We start from the raw sequence: 19,665 nt of genomic DNA, 5'->3' as shown, positions 1-19,665 counted from the left end.
ATCCTTTGATTTTTCTGAAAATCGACAGAGCCCCTTATAATCCCGTGTGCCTTATGTATGAATTCTGGTTGTGTTTACTGACCTCGAAACGATTTTACGTGGTACACGGCGCTCAAAAATCTGTCAAATGTTTTAGTACGACTTTGCTAAGCTACGAACCTGCACCGCTTGATGGATTGTCGGAGCATTACGGCTATCGTAGGCGGAGCCTCGCGGAGTGATACGTACTGTGCTTCAACATAATATTACCGTATTGTGTGTGTGTATTACCTCTTTTTAAGTTTTGTGGATATTATACATGGTTATGCTGAGGATATGTCGGCCAATTTCCACTGGAAGCAAGGAATTTGCACTGTTACATTTTTATATAACTTTAATGCACATAAAAAAAACAGCTGCTTGTTTAAGTGAAAATACATTGATGGGGTTTTGATGTGGAGTTGTAAAGTATTTTGTCTAGTGTCAATTATATCGTCAGTTATATCGTTATCGCAAATTTTCAAATGTATATCGTGATAAATATTTTTGGTCATATCGCCCTGCTCTAGCACCGTCCACTAAAAGCACTCAACAGAAAGGCTTGCATATGGGGCTATCGAAGACAGGCTCAGATTTTTACAAGATGATTTTTTGGAGGGGATTGTTTTAATTCTTTAGTCTTTTGGTTTAATAAGTGCAGTCGAACTAACATTCACCGAGCTATCTGGACTCTTCAGATTTCAACCCAATACCTTTCCCCGAACAGAAACTGTCTTCAGCAAACCAGCAGCGAATGGGAGCAGGTGATAAGGTTGTTCCATCTAAGCACAAGTGCAGACTTCCCTCATCCCGGCCTCCTCTTCTAATCCTCTAGCAAATCCTGGGTTGTCCTCCAGGGTCCTCTCCCAGTAGGACATGCCTGAAACACCTCACGATGAGGCATCCAGGCATCCAGCTCTATTCCCTCTTGAATGCCCAGCTCCTCACCTCATCTCTAAGGAAGAGTTCAGCCACCCTTCAAACTAAACTCATTTCCCCTGCTTGCATCTGCAACCCCATTTTTCAGTCATCACCCAGAGCTCATGATGGTAGGTGATGGTAGTGATCTCGTTTTAGGAGCCAGAGAAATACTGTTTGTTTGTTTTTTACTTAAAGTCTGTCCAAGTGTAAAGAACTGCATAAAAGCTATAACCATGAATAATTTCAGAGTAAACAAAACTACAAATCTAGACTTTAAACTGGTCTCTGGATGCCTCCTTTCAGACACATTTCAATAAGTACCACTGAAGTGTTATGGATGGTGCTGAGGCTTCACGTACGTGAACAGTAGTGGGCATTTGGAAGTCTTCTTGCTGCTGCAGTTCTAAATGCAGCCTGTGCTTCCCCTGCAGACTCTCGTTATCTCTCTGTAGTCGACTTAGCTCATCTGCCACCTGCTCCCTGGACTTCAGCAGCACCGCCTGAAACAAACAAGCACAAAGAATAAATCATCTCGTCATGTGTCACCTTTTTTTTTTTTTTGGCGCCTCTTGCCATATGAAACCATCAGCCCGTGAACACATGTGAAGAGTGACTCACAGGCTAGTGTCTGCTTTTAGAGCCACCTCCACCTGAATCTCCCTGCAGAGCTAATATTCAGCTAGGTGTAGCTCTATAAATTAATTTATGACGCTAAGACTTGTGCACATCAAAGCCACCAGAAGCAAAGGGGATGCCTCTCATCAGTCGAAGACAAGACTGTTTGCAAAGTCTTTCAAGTTACTTTGATGCCTGTGCTGATGCGGCTTGCAGAGGCACATTCATTATTGAGAGTGCTTCATGTTTCAGGTGCTTCCTGCTTTTCCTTTTGGACAATAAGCTCGGAGAAGAAATGTACCTTGTTTAGAAATGCACTTCACATATTGACACAGAGATTTTTTGCAAAACCTCTGTACATGAGCTGATATGTAGATTCGGACAGATGTATTTAAATTTCCTTTATAGAAGACTAAATAACTGCATCTCAACTGCAAATACGGAGGTAGGGACGACAACTGATGTTACATGTTTATTCAAATTTACTTACAAAAAAAAAAAAAAAGCAATCGGGCTGATTTAATGACTTTTCAGGGTTTCCACTTGTGAATATAACGCTCCAATATGTGGATCGGATATGCGTCTGATCCCGACCTAGAAATCATTGACCGTGAGCTAACAGAGCAGAGAGCTAACAACAACAAGACATCAGTGTGGAGATATTTTACACCTGCTACACTTTTTCTTTGTATGTTTTTGTTAATTAACTGCAAACTGTGGTCAAAGTGAATCAACGTGAGTGACGGGCTCTGATGAGACAATGCTTTCTCTCACACTCTCATCACGTTCATGTAACACTTGCAGGAAGCTTTTAGAGCGCTGACAGTAACATAACATGCTGTCAGCACCTCGCACAATATTACACTTTACTTTCTTGTGTCTCTTGTCATCTCCGCTCCACACACAGTGCGTTTATGAGGGCAATGAAAGAAGAAACCAACAAGACTGTAATTAACATCCGGATTCAGTTCATTAAAAGATATTATACTAAGAAATACCAGTTTGATAAAATGGATTTAGTTATTTGTGAGCAGGGACGCACTGATTCAATTTTATCTGCTGACATGGACTCAGTCAGTCTTAATGTTTAAAGCGACACCAGTCTGAGACTCAGCAATTCTTTATAAAGTAAAATCAATCATAAATACATCAAATAATGTAAATTTATTGAGTTGGGTTTTATTAGAGAGAATAAAGTGCAGTAATAAATGACAACAGGCTCAGGATCATCATAATTCACTGGTTATTGTAAGGTGGGAAATGCAGAGAGACAGTGGTAAGGCTTTTTGTCACTGGTTGGCTGTATTTGCAACAATGAATTCTATCTTGAGCACAGTTTGGGTGATCAAGGTCTCTAAAATCTGATCGATGCTGTAGGAGGAGCAGCGATTCTTGTGAACTGTGGAGGGTCAGATGGATGCTTTGCCACAGTACAAGCTCATTACGCTCGTTACGCTTTGCAAGTGCTAATTTCACCGGGATTCTCCACACTGCTGTTATTTACAGTCACACCAGCGTCTCAGTTTCCTGCACATCCTCACACACACACGCCGGCACGTGGAGCTGACAGAGAGAGCAGAAATTAAATCATGTTAATCAAACAACGACAACATGTTTGTTACCTAAGTGTCGTAAAAGCTTCCCAGCAAGCAATACACAGAACCAATGTAACCAGAAAGGAAAAAGCGTAATTGTTTTCAGTCTTTTCAGTCTTATGAGTTCACTGTGACAGTTTGCAGTAAAGTAAAAAAAATGCTGCAAATACACAAATAAAAGCTGCTGGTGCAGCGGATGTGAAATACCACCAAATTGTTGCTGCTTGCAGCAGATTGTCACCTATATCTGATCCAACCTTTTGGACGTCACGTTGGACAAATATCCAGTAAAAGCCTGCTCAATTGTGACCAATTAACACCTTGAATACATAATATTCATGTGCTGACATTTCTTAATCATTCAAGATTAAACTGGTTATTAAATAAGTCATCGGGTAGTTAACTGGTTAGTTTAATGTTGTGCTGTACTTCAAAAACACTAAAAAATTTAATATTTTTGTGTTTTTGACTGTTTTAAATCAAATATTTTGGGGCTTAGCACTGTTTTTGATTGGGCAAATATTGGGTCTTCTTAGGATTCAGTGCTGACTTAACACTCTTTAATTTTACTTAGTAATGTAAATAACATTTTCTTCAGCTGTGCACTTTTGCTGCAGACAGGAGCAACTTTTTGACACTGAAGCAAAATATTCTTTAGCCACAAGCTCTGTCACATCAGCAAATATTTGTAGTTGGGGAGGAACAGTGAAGTTACTTCTGTAGAGGCAGAAAAATGCAAATCCAATCATTAGTGCCTCTGAGGTGCAATTCAGTCTGGCAACACGTTGAATAAGTGACCGAGAGTCTGTTATCTGAGCATTTATTTGAATATCTGCAGACTTGCCAGAGCTGATATTAAGATCCAGACACAGCTGGCAGGAACAGGCGACACAGAGCTCACAAATGAATATGCTGCTCACCATCTGTTCCTGCGTGTTCCTCTTAGCGTCACTGAAGGCTTGCTGTAGTGTGCTGAGCAGTGTTTCTGATTCCTGGACTCTCTGCATGAGGCCAGATACCTACAACACACATGCACAAAAAAACAACAACCCATCAATAAGACAAAAGCAAGCAGGCCACAGTTACACAGACATGCAATAGTTCTGCACAGGGCACAAATTACTTGAAATAGTGAGATCATAGGTTCAGGAACTAGTACACTAGTTCGAGCCAGCTGTGGGCAGTGCTGCACTAAATTAACTTCTGGTTTGAGAAGTGACAAAATGCATTCACACACTTTATTATTTTTAAGTTTGTGGTCAATGTGACACGTTCTGCAACAAGAAAATAATGAGGCTCATGTTGGGGCAACACAGAAGCAACATGCCGCTCTCAGGTACGCTGCAGGATGGCTGCACAAATGCAATCAGATCTCAAAGAACAAAGAAAAAAATTATATTTCTCCATTACTTTCTGCAAAAGAACTGCCTTTCCTACAAACTGCATTTTTTTTTAGAAGTAAACCCAATAAAACACCTTCATACTGAAGGCAAACAGTGCATTTTCATGACTCTCGGAAAAGTGCATATGAGTGTGCAGAGAGCATGACTGCACAGTTTGTTGAAATGATTTGCTGGAGGCTTGAGCTGCACCCTGGGGTGTGCAGAGCAGCAGCGTTAGATAAGAAAGAATCCATTATCACACATCATCTGTGGGCAAGTTAGCAACAACAGTGTGTTCGAGGATATTAACAACGAAGGGCGATCACATCCGCTTCACTCAACAGTTAAAAGCTTCCCTTTTCTCATTTGGGCAGAGACAGTTAAGTAATGAAGCAGATTCTGGGAAAGCTTTTCTACATTACCGCTCTCATGTTTTCTTAAAGTGCGAGAATATTTGTCTGAACCAGTGACATCTAGTGATGTGTAAACGTTTTGGACATACTGGATGCTGCATTTCTACAGAGCTTAACTGGTAACACGGGTGGAAAATCTCAGTGTAGAAATGAGTTCAGTCAAAGTGTTTGTGAGGCCAGAATATCTGCAGGGCTGTTATTACTCATTAGGCAGGGATGAAATTTGGAAAATGTGCCGTGGAAGCTTTGACCCAAACAGATCTCGTTCACAGTGACGCTGCAGTTTTAAGTAAACAAAGGAAATACACTTAATATAACAAGTGTTAAGTCATATCTATCACTTATTTAATTCAAATGTGTGCAAACGCCTCTTTACATGTATGCAGACATAGTTCGATGCAGAGGCTACCCAATCATGTGATCAGTGATGATTCTCAGGCAGAATAGGGAAAAGGATGAGTGGCTGCTTTAACTGGAGGAGTTTAAGTATCTCCCAGGGTGTTCCTCACAAGTGAGGGAGGGATGGAGCAGGTAAGCAGCAGACTGATGGGTGTAGCATTGATGAAGATGTGTTGTGGTGAAGAGAGAGCAGAATAAAGGCGAAGATGTCAGTTGATTCAGTTACACCTGTAGCCACAAGCAATGGATACTGAAGGAATCAGATAGTGGCTGGGCTCTCGCTTACTGAGAGGGGCAAAAAAAGGCCAGTAACCACTCGGTAATTAATATATAATGCAACAGCACAAGCATAAACGCCGGTTACAATGTCGGCCGCTTACATTGGTTACATCGTAGGCTCTACAAAGACAAGCCAGAGTTTGTTTAATATACAGCACCATGATTCGCAGAAAAAATTAGTCAATCACTGACCGAACGAGGTGTTCCTCAGGGCTCAATAGATTCATACCAAAAATTTCCCCTATAATTGTAATGTCTGTTAAATTACCCAAGAAAATTATACAAAGAGCAATAAGTGTTAAGAGATGTAATAACATTACACTGCCACCTGTAAACCACCACCTCAGTGTTGTAAAATCAAAGATGCAGTTGTGCTTCTTCTCGTCATCGCACTCACAGGATTGAATAAAGAGGCTAAAAGCTTCAGGCTCACAACTGCTGGTCATGCTGCTGTTGCCCTGGCAACAGATGAGAGAGCTGATGGGACTGGGCATATAGAAATACAGATGTATACGATTTATTTGGTCAACGGGGCGTCTACAGGTATACAGAAGTTAAATTTAGGACTTTTTTGGATCTTGTACATGAACAGACAAACATGTATGACGCTGAGTTTCTGTGGATCTGTGAACTACAGCAACAGCAACAGTGAGTATGGGTGCCCTGGATTGAGCAGGTGCACGGTGCTAAACTGTTAAAAATTGTGTTTCACAGTTTCATTGCCAGTTATCTCTCCTCCCGCTGTGGCAAGTCATCCAAACATCAAAGCAGTGCTGATGCAAAGCTGCACCACCTGCACACAGATGGTGCCCATTTTATCACACAGGATGTTAGCACCTTCACATGTATCAACACATTACTGTTCGGAAGTACTAAACTTCCTTTCCACTGAGCCAGTGCACTACACTGAGGAAGACGGCCTTAATAATTATACAGTAACAACATGGTGGTGGTGACACTAAATAATTTGAATAACTAGCTTGTTATTCACCAGTTGCCTTGTTCACAGTAGACCTTTCATCTTTCTTATAATAATCATCTAAATCGGGGTCACTAGTTTTTAATTACTTCGGCGAGTTCCTGTTTCCAAAAGTTGCTTTCTGAAGATATTATTAACTTATATTAATACGTATTTATTGAGTAGATCCATTTAATTGAATAATTTGCTTTACTTTTTATACATTTTCTTTCTCCCACTATTCTGAGTGGTAGCCTGTGACCTCTGAATAGAGCCCTTTGCTCTCACATTGCAGGTTTACTTGTGGTTCCAATGGTGTTTACCTTATAATAAAAAGTGTCTAAAAGTGACTGCTGTTGTGATTTGATCTTACTGAATACTTCCTGAGTTGCTCCGGAGGAGATATCAGGGAAAAGCCAAGAGTAGGAGATAAGAAGATAAACTGTTCCGACCATTGTTAGCTGAGAAAATGGGTCCTTTTACAGTAAGATGTTCTTTCATGGAGATGTTGCTAAGCTCACACTTCCTGGACAAACATGTGACTGTACCTGGCTTCGGGGCTTTTTTCGGGTGGACAGCGATGTTAATTTGAGCGATGAAGCAGTCGTCATCTGTGGCTATGGTGAAAGCCTGTGGATAATGAGTGTATCTGACAACCCTCTGCACAACTTACTGGACGTGCAGCAGAGCACACAACGCTCTCTTCTCTTTCCCCTCACCCCTCTAGATGGCTACCCCTCCTTGAGTGTGCGTCGTGTGATCTTTGAAGTCTCAAAAAGACAAAACAACAAAACAAACAGCAGCTACGTGTACGCTGAGTGCTGACTGGCTGAAAAGTTGGTTTGAACAGGAAAGAGATTAAAAGTGTTGTTCACCACAAAGAGGAAGAAGTGTGGAAAAACCCCACCAATAATCTCAGACAGAAGGTGCAGTGGGACGTTTTTGCTAGAAAGAAATTTTTAATCTAAAGTTATGTTTTTGGCACTGCCTCCAGCTGACCTCACACAGCCACCACATGTAGACGTGTGTTTACAAAGCTCGGCACAGCACCAGTGCCATGCTGGGACCACTAAACTGAAGAACTTGCTTGAGCTGTTTTAGATTTTTCTTGAGTATGACAGCTGGGATAGCCTCCATCTCTGCTCCGTTGGCTTTGTCTGTGAGAAATAATCTGCCAGACCTCACACCAAATTTAACCAACGAATGAACAAACATAGCTAAAAGCAACTCAAATAAATCCCATTAGACTCCAAACGAATGATTTTTCTACAGTAATTATTCTAATGCCATCAACTCTGACTTGAGTATGACACACTGGAATAAAAAGTGGGGGTTTAAAGTCTTTAAATCCACACGGACATCAGAACCAAGAGAACACATGGTCCTGACCTTAGCAGCGGTTTCCTCGTTTCCTGCTTTGACTGAATCTTCCAAATTCTGCTTCTCAGTCATCGTCCTCTCCAGCTGATCGTTGGCCTGACGTAGCATCACCTGCAGCTTCTTCACCTGTAGGACAGTAAGAATTGAGAACCCCTCTGATGAACATTGCAAGTCAAACCTTAAATATCTGCTTGATGTGATTAAAAAGCAATGGCATGAAAAAGAAAAACCCGAACCTGATCTCTCGTCTCAGCCTCCTGTCCTTGGATGGCCTGAAGCTGCTTCTCATAGTTTGAGCACATGTCGCACCTTCGTCCGAGCTTCCTGCCAGCATTTTTCAACTGGCGACAGATAAACAAGAAACCCATGTAATAAAAACTACTTAATACTCAATAACGATGCTCAGCTCTAGGATGTAACAAATTAAGACTTTGTTATGACTGAAAACATGAAAAAATGAGTCTTGCAGATTTCACAGAGGGAAAGCGCTAAGTGGAGAAGGCTGATCTCCTGATATCCGTCAGGATGCTTCAGTCGGAAGCTGTTTTCAGCTACTCCCTTATTCACGAGGGGTTGCTTCACGGCTGGTAGCTTTCATGTATGACTTGGCAGATTTTTACACCACATGGCCTTCAATGCCCAAAGGGATCTGCCAGGGATCTTTGACTCGTTAGGCGACTGTGTAAACGACTGCACTATTGAGCCACAACAGACTAAAAAAATTAATTAAGACCATTAAAAATATATCAAGCAGGTGACATGGCCACACTACTCATCTGATATTTGCTGTTCTTGTTTTATTACTACATTTAGTCAGCCATGTTCACTGTGTTCATTATCACCATCATTTTACTTTAAGCCACGTTAAGCTTTCCCAACTTTGGGGAAAAATTTGAAGAAAAAGGAGGAAAATGTGTTTTCTTTTCTAAATGCTGGTAAATAAAAATGAGAAACACTTAAAATTGCACTACAACGTGCATATGCTGCTCTAATGTCGAGGTACAAAGAAGAACTAGTCAGGAAGTAAAGATCCTAAAGCGAAGTAAAAACCTTATGCGCTGTAAAAATGTTACGTCCAGTCATAACCATTAAACCCTTTGAACCACCTTTGACCCCTGCAGCGCTCAGACCATTAAAGCTGTTGTAAAGCCTTGGTGAAGCACCTCTTGCTGTAGCAGGTTCCACTCGCTGTCACTGACGAGCCGGTAGCCGGCAGGCGGTAAGTAAGCGGTGTCTGGGGCGTGAGAGATGCTGGACAGCAGCGACGCCGTCTCCTCCTGCTCCGGGGTCATGGCTTTGATCGCCTTCTCCTGGTCTTTAGTCAGCAGGAAGTGACTTGTCGGCAGCTTGATTGAGCTGATTGAAGCAGTGTCTCCAAAACTACTGTCTGTCACCCCGCTGTCGGCCCCAACCAAGGGCCCAAAGTCCGACTCGTCTAAGTGGCCTGCTGATTTGGCCTTGTGGTTCTGGCCGCCAAGACCCTGCTGGATGGACAGCGAGGAACCGAGGCTGTCTGTGGACTGAACTCGCCGCAGGTTGTCCTTGTAAGGGTCCATGGGGCTGCCCGTCACCACATCAGTGTCTAAGGAGTGCATAGAGCCGTGGGCGCTGTGGTTCACATGGGGCTGGAGGAAAAAGCGGAAAAAGGCATCCTTCAGGAAAAAAATCTTTCATAGTATCAGATTTATTTAATAAGTGGGATGAAACTGGGCAGACAATATTTTTTAATTCATCTTTTAAATATATAATTTACAGTAACACTCGCCAGAGTGTCCACACTTCTACTGTAAAGCCAGTGGTTAATGTGTTAGTCTCCCGAGTCTCTCACAGCATGGGCCACTCAGTGCCCACATCTGCACCCAAAGACCTTTCTACGTGGTGGCTGCTGGCTAGCAAAAACAACATGATCCCCGACCGCCTCCACCTCTTTTGATCCACATTTATTTATTCATTTTCATTTGAATAATAACTCCAAGTTCAAGGAAATCCCCTGTAACAATGTTGCCATTTTTAAAGTTCATTGTTCCATGTGCCCAAGTCTGCCACATATTCAGCATCTGGTCATTTTCTATCATTGTTATTAACCTGCTTTCCTTCTCTGGTTCGTTCTTAATGCCAGTTGGCATTGGACGATCACTCGCATGCATATAAAGCTATAATCATTTTTCTTCTGTAGCTTTGCTGCTTATTAATTATTCACTTTTTAAGGGGGTGAGGGTTTGGTTTTATTGGTTTAGTTTCCCAGTGCAAGATGAAGTGAGAAACCTGATGATCAGAGGTGTGATCTTCCTCTTTTTTATTTTGTTTTTGCCAGCATTTCCTGTTCCAAAATTTGAGTTCGGCTTTACAAGTTAAAAATAAACCAAAAAACAATTAAGTTCCTTGAACAGCAGCAATGTGGCATTTCACATGCTGAGCAGTTTGGGAAGTAAATAAATAATCATGTTTTGAGACTATTGACAACATCATGATTTTAAAGTCTGATTTTTGAGCGGCCTTACAACACGGACCAGTCAACTGGCACTTTATCTACCGACAGCTCCAACAATATAAAGATGGCTCAGATGCTGATTTTTATCACGATTCTGTCCTGATTCTGCTGCAAAGTTAATACCATTTTCTTCAAGATCAGCCAGGCTGCAATGTGTAAAACGTTACTAACGCAAAGACAAGTTTCCCGACAATCTGACAGGTCTTCGGAAAACGAGCTCAAGCTGCTCTAACTTTAAACAGTGATCATAAATTTCTGACATCCAACAAATTCTCTCCAAAAGCAGATCAACTATTTATCACAACTCTCGAAAACTGCAAAACGAAATCCAGATTCAAACTTATTCCAGTGTCTGCACAGCTGATGTAGCTCGAAGGCATAAATCCATGGCATCGTTACAACAGGATTTACAGCATGTCTCAGTAAACATGTTTTTCAGAAACGGGGATGACTGAAATCGTGCAATCAGATCAAATATTTACACTGAGATTAAACTGAATCATAAATGTATATTTCTCAGAAGATATTGTTGCCATTTTTCCCATATTTAGGACCGATAGAGACACAACACATAACCTGGTACTTGAATGTGAAGATGGCTCAAAGCGAATATATTACAGACTAATCCAATTACAGACTGCTCAGTGGGGACGTATCAGATTACTCTCTGCTCTTACCTCCTCGACACTGAGGCCGAGGAATAAGTCCTCCAAAGGCTCGGTGTTGTCTCCTCCGTTGTCCTCCTGCAGGTCCTTCACTTGACTCAGGCGCTCCTTTTCGTCATCCTCCTTGGATGGAGACACAAAATGTTTGGTCACATTTTGTTTTACATCGATTAAATTCCCACTCAGTGGACACTTAAATAGATACTCCTTTAAAATCTTAGATTCTACCTTAATAAATAAAATAATACTGAGTTTTACTGACATCATCATCACATTTTATTTTTATAAGGATATATTTGTTTCCTTACCACAGTCCTAAATCTGTAACACATGACCACCACAGCCCGGTACGCAGCTAGTCTTTTATGTGCCAAAAGCAGCTCAGTTTTACCAAAGTGTGGACTCCACTACCTCTTTGTCAACAACACGGTGCCCGTGATGGCGCACAACCACTTCTGCTTTTGTGCGTCATGGTGGACAGAATCGGAGACACGATGGTGAATTTGTTCCTACGGCAACTCGCAACAGTGTTGGCTCAGCAGCTTTGTGGCGTCGTGCCCGCGTAACGTTTTTGTCACCAAAGCCATTTTTCTAGTTGAAACACATGCAACTGGTTCTAGATCTATCTGGACTATTCCTGCTTTAGTGACAAAGGGCACAGAGTGAGGTGAGACATTTAACAGACGCTGGATTTTAAATGTGGAAGCTGCAAGTTGGAGCCAGCTCCTGACCAAGAGCATCCTCAAAACCTCAAAACCTTACATCAGCATCCACCCAAACTGCCCGAAACGATTAAAGATGAACTGTTATGATCACTCCCAGTTCCATGTTTTAATTTCCGGAGTAGCTTTGCATGATGTAGTACTGGTATTTGGTGCACATGCTCAGTTTATCTTCTCTCTGAAACAAACTGCCTGAAACTGAGTGTTTAGAGCAATCTGAGCCTCATTATTTGAAATGTTGGCCATGCTTAACATCAGCATGCAGATTTATAAATGTATATATTTAACAGAAAATAAGGAAACACATAAAAGACCTCCTTTAAAAGGTGGTGATTTTGGCTTATTTTTTCAGTCCTCTGAGCTACAGTTTGTGAACACTCTTGTTCTTGGCAACTTTTTCTGGTCTGTTTGGCCTTTCCCCACTTCCACAGCAGATAAACCCAATAATTCTGTTAACTCTAACCACTGCAAAGACGATTATGCTTCCCAAGTGGAAAGCCAAGCCTTTTTAAACTGTCTGCAGAGCTGACACTCTTGTTAGGTTATGTTATGTACCTGGTCTTTCCTCTTCATCTCCTCCACCTGGCGGAGCTGTTCTGATGACAGCACGCTCTCGATCCTCTGCATGTCCCTCATAAGGAGGCGGTGAGACTCCAGGAATTGGTCGTTAGCTCGCTGCCATGTGTGCTTCAGCTGGTTGTGCTGCTGCCGCTCCAACTCCAGCTTGTGACAGACTGAGGTCATAAACAGCAGAGAGAAAGGCGAAAGACAAAGTTGGAGCTGCAGACTAAACATGAACACACACACACGTCCTCCATGGAGTCTGCAGCTATACAGAAGTCATATACAAAACATTTAAAACCCTTTTACTGGCGTTTTAAATCAAATTTAAGACCAAATTTGCAATGGAAATGCAAACTGGCATCAGTTCAAAATGAACACAATGGCAAAAGGAGCTTGTGAACGTTTATTAATGTGAAAAGCAAACAAAGGAACACCTTTAAGCTACAACACAGTTTGCTCTGCAAGCGTTTCCAAGCACCAGCTTTAACCAGAGAGAGTAATCATAACTCTCAAGCAACAACAACGAGCAGCCTGGCTAGAAAACCTTTCTGCTTCATCATGTTCAGGGTTTCCATCGTTGTACTGAAAGCACTAAATCAGGGTTGTCTAACAAGCAGTCCAGGGGCCAGAACCGGCCTATAAGAGGATCAGAGTTGGCCTTCCAGCTGGATGGCCTTGCTAAGTGTGAAGGTTGCAGTGAAGTTATGAATAAGATTAATTATTGGAGTCATCCAAAAACTCTTGGATTCCCACTTTTCCACACCATCTCTCAGTTGTAATGTGCACATACTTAGAGCAGAGTCACTGAATGTGGAAAAGCTGAAATATATTACTGCGGTTTATTTTTCTAGGGACATCTCAGGCTATTTATCATTTTTTATAAAGTGGATGACTCATAAACATTTTTGAGTATTGTTCTTTAGGGTAAAAGGAGGAAAAATTAAGAGTGTTTTTGTCACCTCTGTCGTCAACATGACTGCTCGCTGAATATGAGCACTGGGGAAGTTTGTATTTTTTTAGACATAGCATAACAACTCATATTCACTTGCCACTTCATTAGGTTCAACTGTTTGTTAATGAAAATATCTAATCAGCCAATCACACTGTAGTAATTGAATGCATGTAGGCATGCGGAGAAGGTCAAGATGATCAGCTGAAGTTGAAGCTGAGCATCAGAATAAGGAAGGAAGCTGGCTTAAGTGACTCTGAACCAGATGGGCTGCTCTGAGTACTTGAGAAACTGCTGATCTGCTGGGATTTTTCCCACACAACCATCTTTAGGTTGAAAGAAAATTGTGCAGAAAAACAGAGAATATCCAGTGAGTGGTAGTCCTCGGGGCAAAAATAAGGGAAAAAACAAAAAACAGATTGCTTCAAGTTGGTAGGAAGGCAACAGTAACTCAAATAACCACTTGTTACAACCAAGGTATGCAGAAATGCATCTCTGAATGCATTGAAGCAGATGATCTACAGCAGCAGAAGATGCCACTGCGTGCCTCTCTGAGGAACCTGAGGCTAAAATTCACATGCCTCACCTAAATTGGACCAAGAAGACGGGAGAATGTTGGCTGGTCTGTTGAGATTCGATTTCTGCTGCGACATTTTGATGTTTGGGTCAGTTGTAGGAAACAACATGAGGCATGGATGCATCCTGCCTCGTATTAACAGTTGAGGTTATTAGTGGTATAATGGTGTGGGGCATATTTTCTGAGCATCGTTTAAACACCATTGCTGACCATGTTTATCCCTTTTTGACCATACTGTACCCATTACACATGGTAATGCAGTGAGACTTAAAGTAAGTTCGCTGTACTCAAATGAGCTTCACAGTAGGGCTGTTCGATATAACGATATATATCGGATGACGATATAAAAACGTCTATCGTTTCATTTTACGCTATTGTTTGTTTCGTGGTGGCGCAAAATAAACTGTTTACGGCAATATTTTTTCATCGTTTTGATGGTCACTGTAGTGGCTATATTAATTTCTTAAAGTTCTCTCTTTCTCTTATATTTAATATAACCACACTACAGACGGACAAGCGCCTGTTTTTATGCGTTGTGGTTAGCAACAACGACGCTAACACCATCCCGTGTCCGCTTGTTTATGTTCCACATAAACCTTTCACAATAAAGCTCAAGATCCTGTTGAGACTTTTCAAAATAAACTGAATCACGTGAAAGAGCAGATTATTTACGGATGAGAAGTAAAAAAGAGCAGCCAGGTGCTAAAAAATAAACCTTAGACTCAAACGTTAGAACAGGCTTTTCCCCGCAGCACGCCGTGTAATAAATACTCACAAAGAAAACAGCTGCCTTTACAACTTATGTCTAAAAATGTCTAGTTTCATGTATCTGTTAAAACACTCGACTCCAGCTACATGAGGCGCAGCTGGAAACACTTCCCGCAAGTCGAGCTGCCGGAGATTCACAGAATTTACAGAAAATGTTACATTTTTGTGATTTATATCGTTATCGGACGACAGAATTCTTATATCGGGATATGAGATTTTGGTCATATCGCACAGCCATACTTCACAGTCACCAGCTCTCAATCCAACAGAGCATCTTTGGGATGTGGTGGAATGAGAAATAACCATCTTGGATGTGCAGCAGCTTTGTGATGCTATCATGTCGATATGGACTGAAATCTCTCAGGAGTGTTTCCAACACTGTGTTGCTCTCTGCCACCAAGAATTAAGGCAGTTCTGAAGACAAAAGGGTGTCCAACCCAGAAATAACAAGATGTTTCTAATGAAGTGTCCAGTGAGTGTAGGTTATTAGGCTACAGCTACTGTTTTACAAAACACATTGACAGAGACAGTCGAACTATTTTAACCAGGTGAAGTTCATGAATTTCTTTAATGTTACCTTTAAGTTGTCCAGCTGATATGTCCAGACTCACACGCTCACTAATTACAGCAGACTAAATCATTCAGCTCTGTTTTTGAGAGAGGTTAATCGTGATTCGGTGCTTTGCTGCTGGAGTTGAGCTCGTTTCCAGAAAAGCACGTTTGTCTTAATGATGCAGTCGCGACTAAAGTGGCACTGTGTGCAGAAAAATAGGCATGAAAGGAAAAACCACGTTTCCAAAGTTAATCTAAAATAATCAACTATTTTTGAAAGCCTTTTATTAGTAAAGTGTTTTCAGAACATTTTAATGACTGGGGGCCACCCTGCCTTTAGCAATACAAGGACCTCTGAGATAAGCTGTTGTGTGACAGCAGTGATATGACTTCACAAAGCATCTAATTTATTTAATTCATCAAGCAATTTCCACAAGACATTACCGTCATGAAGCTCCTTCCGTAGTTTCTCCGCATCCTCCTGCAAGACGGACTTCTGCGTGTTCAGCACAGCGACATACATCTCCAGGTCCGTACGACACGACTTCTCAGCCTCCAGAACGTGATTGAGCTCCTTGACCTGTGAAAGACAACGAGAAAAATAATTTATACGATTGAGAGCACATAAACAAATCCTGGAATATAAACAGGAGCTGAGAGTCTAATAATCTAAGGTTACAACAATTTTAGCTGAACACCAGAAATCAGCTAAAAAGTTACTTACATGAAGTCTCAAAACTTCACTACTTAAAGTGATTTATCAAGAAACTGTGCCTCATTTTTTATTTGTATTAATCCTTTGTTATATTTTATTCATGATTATGTTTCTTCATTAATCTGTGGGTTCATTTATGTAATCTTCTCTGTAAAGCACTCTGAATTACCAAATTGACATAAATGTGAATTCACTCAGCTCCATGATGACGGTCCGTTTTGTCAGAACAAATTCAAATCTACAAACTGAAGCTACTGTTGTCAGCGGACATATCCAGCAGATATGGAGCTTCATTTCTTCAACTGGGTGAGAAACGTGTTGGTTTTTCAGCATTCTCACCCCCCTTTCAAACACTTTCGAAAGCTATAGGGATTTTTCTTTTTTTTGTCCTGACTCAGTAACTTCTGTTCCCTGAATTTCTGTGACAGATGTGAGAAGAGTAAAGCTAGGATGAGCCACAGAGACACAACAGCTGCATCAACGGGAGGCAACACAGGCTCAAATAAACTGGAATGACATCGTCCGACCATAAGAAGCTGAAATACTCCATAGACTCAGTGGAAACTGCAGAGCCAGTGATAAGTAAGAGCACAGCAGTCATACAGCAACCACAGCCAAGCCTGTGTATGAAAATTTCAACTGGCAGTTGTTGGGGTTTTTTTTTTCCACACCTTTGACTGCTGAGTACTTATTAAATTTCATTTCTCTTTTTGCTACTGTATACTAAATAAAAATCTCACTTTCTATGTGAGTGCAAATTAAGGACCCTCCAAGGTAAAAACGAAAGAAAACACTAATCAAAATCCATTAGTCTGAAAACACTGAGAAAAGACGAGGTCAAACACTGCCCACATAAAAATTAGCCATTGAGACAATTAAACAGTATTTTAAATGTCGCTGAAATTTGTGATGCCATGTATACGATAGCACACACGCACACAGTCCATTACTGTTTTTTATATAAAAATAATAATAGTTTGGCCTAGGGTAGTCAACATTAGCAGTGCTAGCAGCAGCAGTAGCCTTCCTTCCTTGTATATTAGCGTCCACACATCTGTGCTTTACGGATAATGCAGGTTATGCATCTCTCCGGTCGAGCAGTTACAGCTGATATACACCCACTCACGACCTACATCACTTTACTGCAGCACCGCCCTGATTTGCACAGCTGTCTTTCACGCCTCAGGTTTAAAGTATGAATGATTCTTTTAACCACAGAGTATTTCTATTGCCGACTAGTGAGAACAAAAACGCTCAATCGATTAATCAACTGGCCAATATTGAAAACAGTGAAGAGCACCCTCAATACTGAATACTGAAGATAAACTGGTTTAAAAAGCAAGCTGTGCTTATGACATAATGAGCCATTTCAAATTAAATTCCCTTACAGAGTGCTTAATAAGATGTCCAGCTAAGCACATGCAGAGTTTACTTAAAGCAACAATTATCTGTTATCTTACCAAACCAAAGTCTGTGCTTTTTTTCCCCCCAAAAGTTATTTAAAAATTATTTCACAGATTAAAAATAAACACTTATTAATGTCTTTATTACAATTTTTGTGATTCTCCCCTTTATGGGGGACTGAAACCTATTTAAATAAAAACAAAAAACCGAAACAAAACGCAAAAGCATCAATTTCTTTCTGACTAACCTTCGAGGCCTCCAACTCCTTCACCTTCTCCTCGGCTGTGGCCAGTTTGGCCTTCAGGGCTGCGATCTCGTGCTCCATAGGCATCACTACTGAACGCAGCTTCTCTGCATCCTCCTGGGCCTTCAAAGTAATTTGCATAAGATAATTAGAAATGTGCACACATGGAAACATCTGGAAACATTATTTCCTTTAAACAGCAGATCATTAATTAGATCTGTAGATGTAGATGATAAAAAAAAAAGAACCAGAGATGGAGTGTTGAGAGGCTGGATGATTAGTTTTTTTAGTTTTTTTTGTTGTTATTTTGATACATTTTCGTTCAATTTGGTAAATCATGAACCTGAAAATCATCAAAGCATCTCATAAAAAGAGCTGCCAGTCAGTAAATGACAAACAAACCAACTTTAAAACATGCACTTTCCCACTCTGGTCTTCTAATGGCATATTGTTTTTATTAAGCTTTTTATTTAACCAGGATAATAAGAGTCTGGAGATTAAAAATCTGTTTCCTAAGACTGTACAAATCCACAGTAGTTCCACAGACACTTAACACACACACAAATGCACAAAACAATATAGAAAAAATACCCAATCAACAGGAAATACAAAGTACAACACCTAAATTCATGAACTTCAATGCAAATAAAGCCTAAAACATCAGTTTATTTGTATCACGCTAAAGAACACAGGAAAACATACCTGCCTCCAGGTCATTTAAAATTAGCTTTAATTTGTTCCAATAGATCAGCTCCTTGAGTTTTATCTATTTTCAGCTCTTCAGCTTTTAGACATTTAAGGGCTCAAAGCAAATGTGTCCATAATCTGATTAATAATCTGATCCAACCAGATGATCAACAATTCAAACATTTGCATGTTCCTGCAGCTATGTGCTCCTCAGATGATTACGACTCCCAAGTTGGGATGTTATTCCTCTGAAGTCACAAAGATTTGTTGATTAATTTGGACATTACAAATATGATAACATATATTTTAATGTTAAAAAAAGATTTGAAACACATTCATTTGCACTGTTAACCAAAACCTTGTTACAATAAATGAAGAATTACTACAACTCTTCACCTCAATGACTGAACTCACATCACTGGGAGATATTTATCAGATTTCACAGCTTCCTCTGCAACTACAAATGGCTTAATAAAACTTCTTCTCACTTTAAATCACAACAGCAGCACAGATCGATTACAGAACTCTTCTTAAAAATGTTTCCCTGTCTTAATTAAGATGTCTCTTAGAACGTGGGTGAGGGAGAGGGCCAGCAGTCCTCACTCCATTTTTACTAAGCATGGGCAGATCTTTAAGACACCCAGTCAAAACTGCAGCATGTGAAAATAATGCTACCATTTGGATGATTTTTTCTTCCTGGCAATGAAACACAGTTAAAAATGCATCTGACAACAAGTGACACACAGTCCCAGCCATGAGCAGTGTGAAACTTGAAAGCTCTGATATGAATTTGGAACTGGCCTGCAAGACTCAGTATTGCTTAAGACACAGGAAGGAGTCCAGCTGGCCGAAGCATCTGGGACATTGCGTTCTGTTCTCTGGTATCCATCTTGTATTTTTTATTTTATTTTTTTTGGGGGGGGAGGAAACTTGAGAGGAAGCAAACAAACTTCAGAAAGTTAAGATTCCATATTAGTAGAAAACAACAACTCTCTATTTAAGGGAGTAGACAAAACTTGCACGTAGCAGACATACTTTCTTCATTTCATCCTCCAGATTCTCCTCCTCCTGACCCTCGGAGAGCCGGCGCCTCAGCTCGCCCAGCTCCCTCTCCACCGCCTCGCGATACTGGTTCCACTGGGCACGCTCCTGCTCCAGGCGTTGGTGGAACTGGACCTCATACTCACACACCGTGTCTGCACGGGGAGAGGAAGCAGGCGATGAAACCGAACAATAGCACATCCATATCGAGTCATGCAGTCAAGCGTGAAGACATAAAAACAGGAACAATATTTCTGATATAGGTGGGGGATAATTTTCATTTCAAAATGTTTTTGTGATGGTTATTCATGATAAACAAGTAGACA

At 40.9% G+C, this 19,665-nt stretch overlaps 1 protein-coding gene across 2 annotated transcripts in view; it reads right to left on the bottom strand.

Moving 5' to 3' along the window:
* The window catches only part of rabep1 (rabaptin, RAB GTPase binding effector protein 1), a 46,131-nt gene that overhangs the window by 13,701 nt on the left and 12,765 nt on the right, over window positions 1-19,665 (bottom strand). For both annotated transcript variants that reach the window (XM_087847488.1, XM_087847489.1), the window contains exons 4-13: window positions 19,334-19,494; window positions 17,615-17,734; window positions 15,693-15,828; window positions 12,394-12,572; window positions 11,129-11,239; window positions 9,124-9,585; window positions 8,197-8,301; window positions 7,970-8,086; window positions 4,070-4,168; window positions 1,299-1,439 (exon numbers count right to left, since the gene is read on the bottom strand). In XM_087847488.1, the coding sequence (XP_087703614.1) occupies window positions 1,299-1,439; window positions 4,070-4,168; window positions 7,970-8,086; window positions 8,197-8,301; window positions 9,124-9,585; window positions 11,129-11,239; window positions 12,394-12,572; window positions 15,693-15,828; window positions 17,615-17,734; window positions 19,334-19,494 (1,631 nt within the window). The remainder of the gene's footprint in view (window positions 1-1,298; window positions 1,440-4,069; window positions 4,169-7,969; window positions 8,087-8,196; window positions 8,302-9,123; window positions 9,586-11,128; window positions 11,240-12,393; window positions 12,573-15,692; window positions 15,829-17,614; window positions 17,735-19,333; window positions 19,495-19,665) is intronic.

This window comes from Neolamprologus brichardi, chromosome 10, assembly GCF_056152115.1.
Source record: "Neolamprologus brichardi isolate AB-2024 chromosome 10, ASM5615211v1, whole genome shotgun sequence".
Taxonomy (NCBI): domain Eukaryota; kingdom Metazoa; phylum Chordata; class Actinopteri; order Cichliformes; family Cichlidae; genus Neolamprologus; species Neolamprologus brichardi.
The sequence above is the reverse complement of the archived record's forward strand: the minus strand, read 5'-3'. Positions and strand labels throughout refer to the sequence as shown.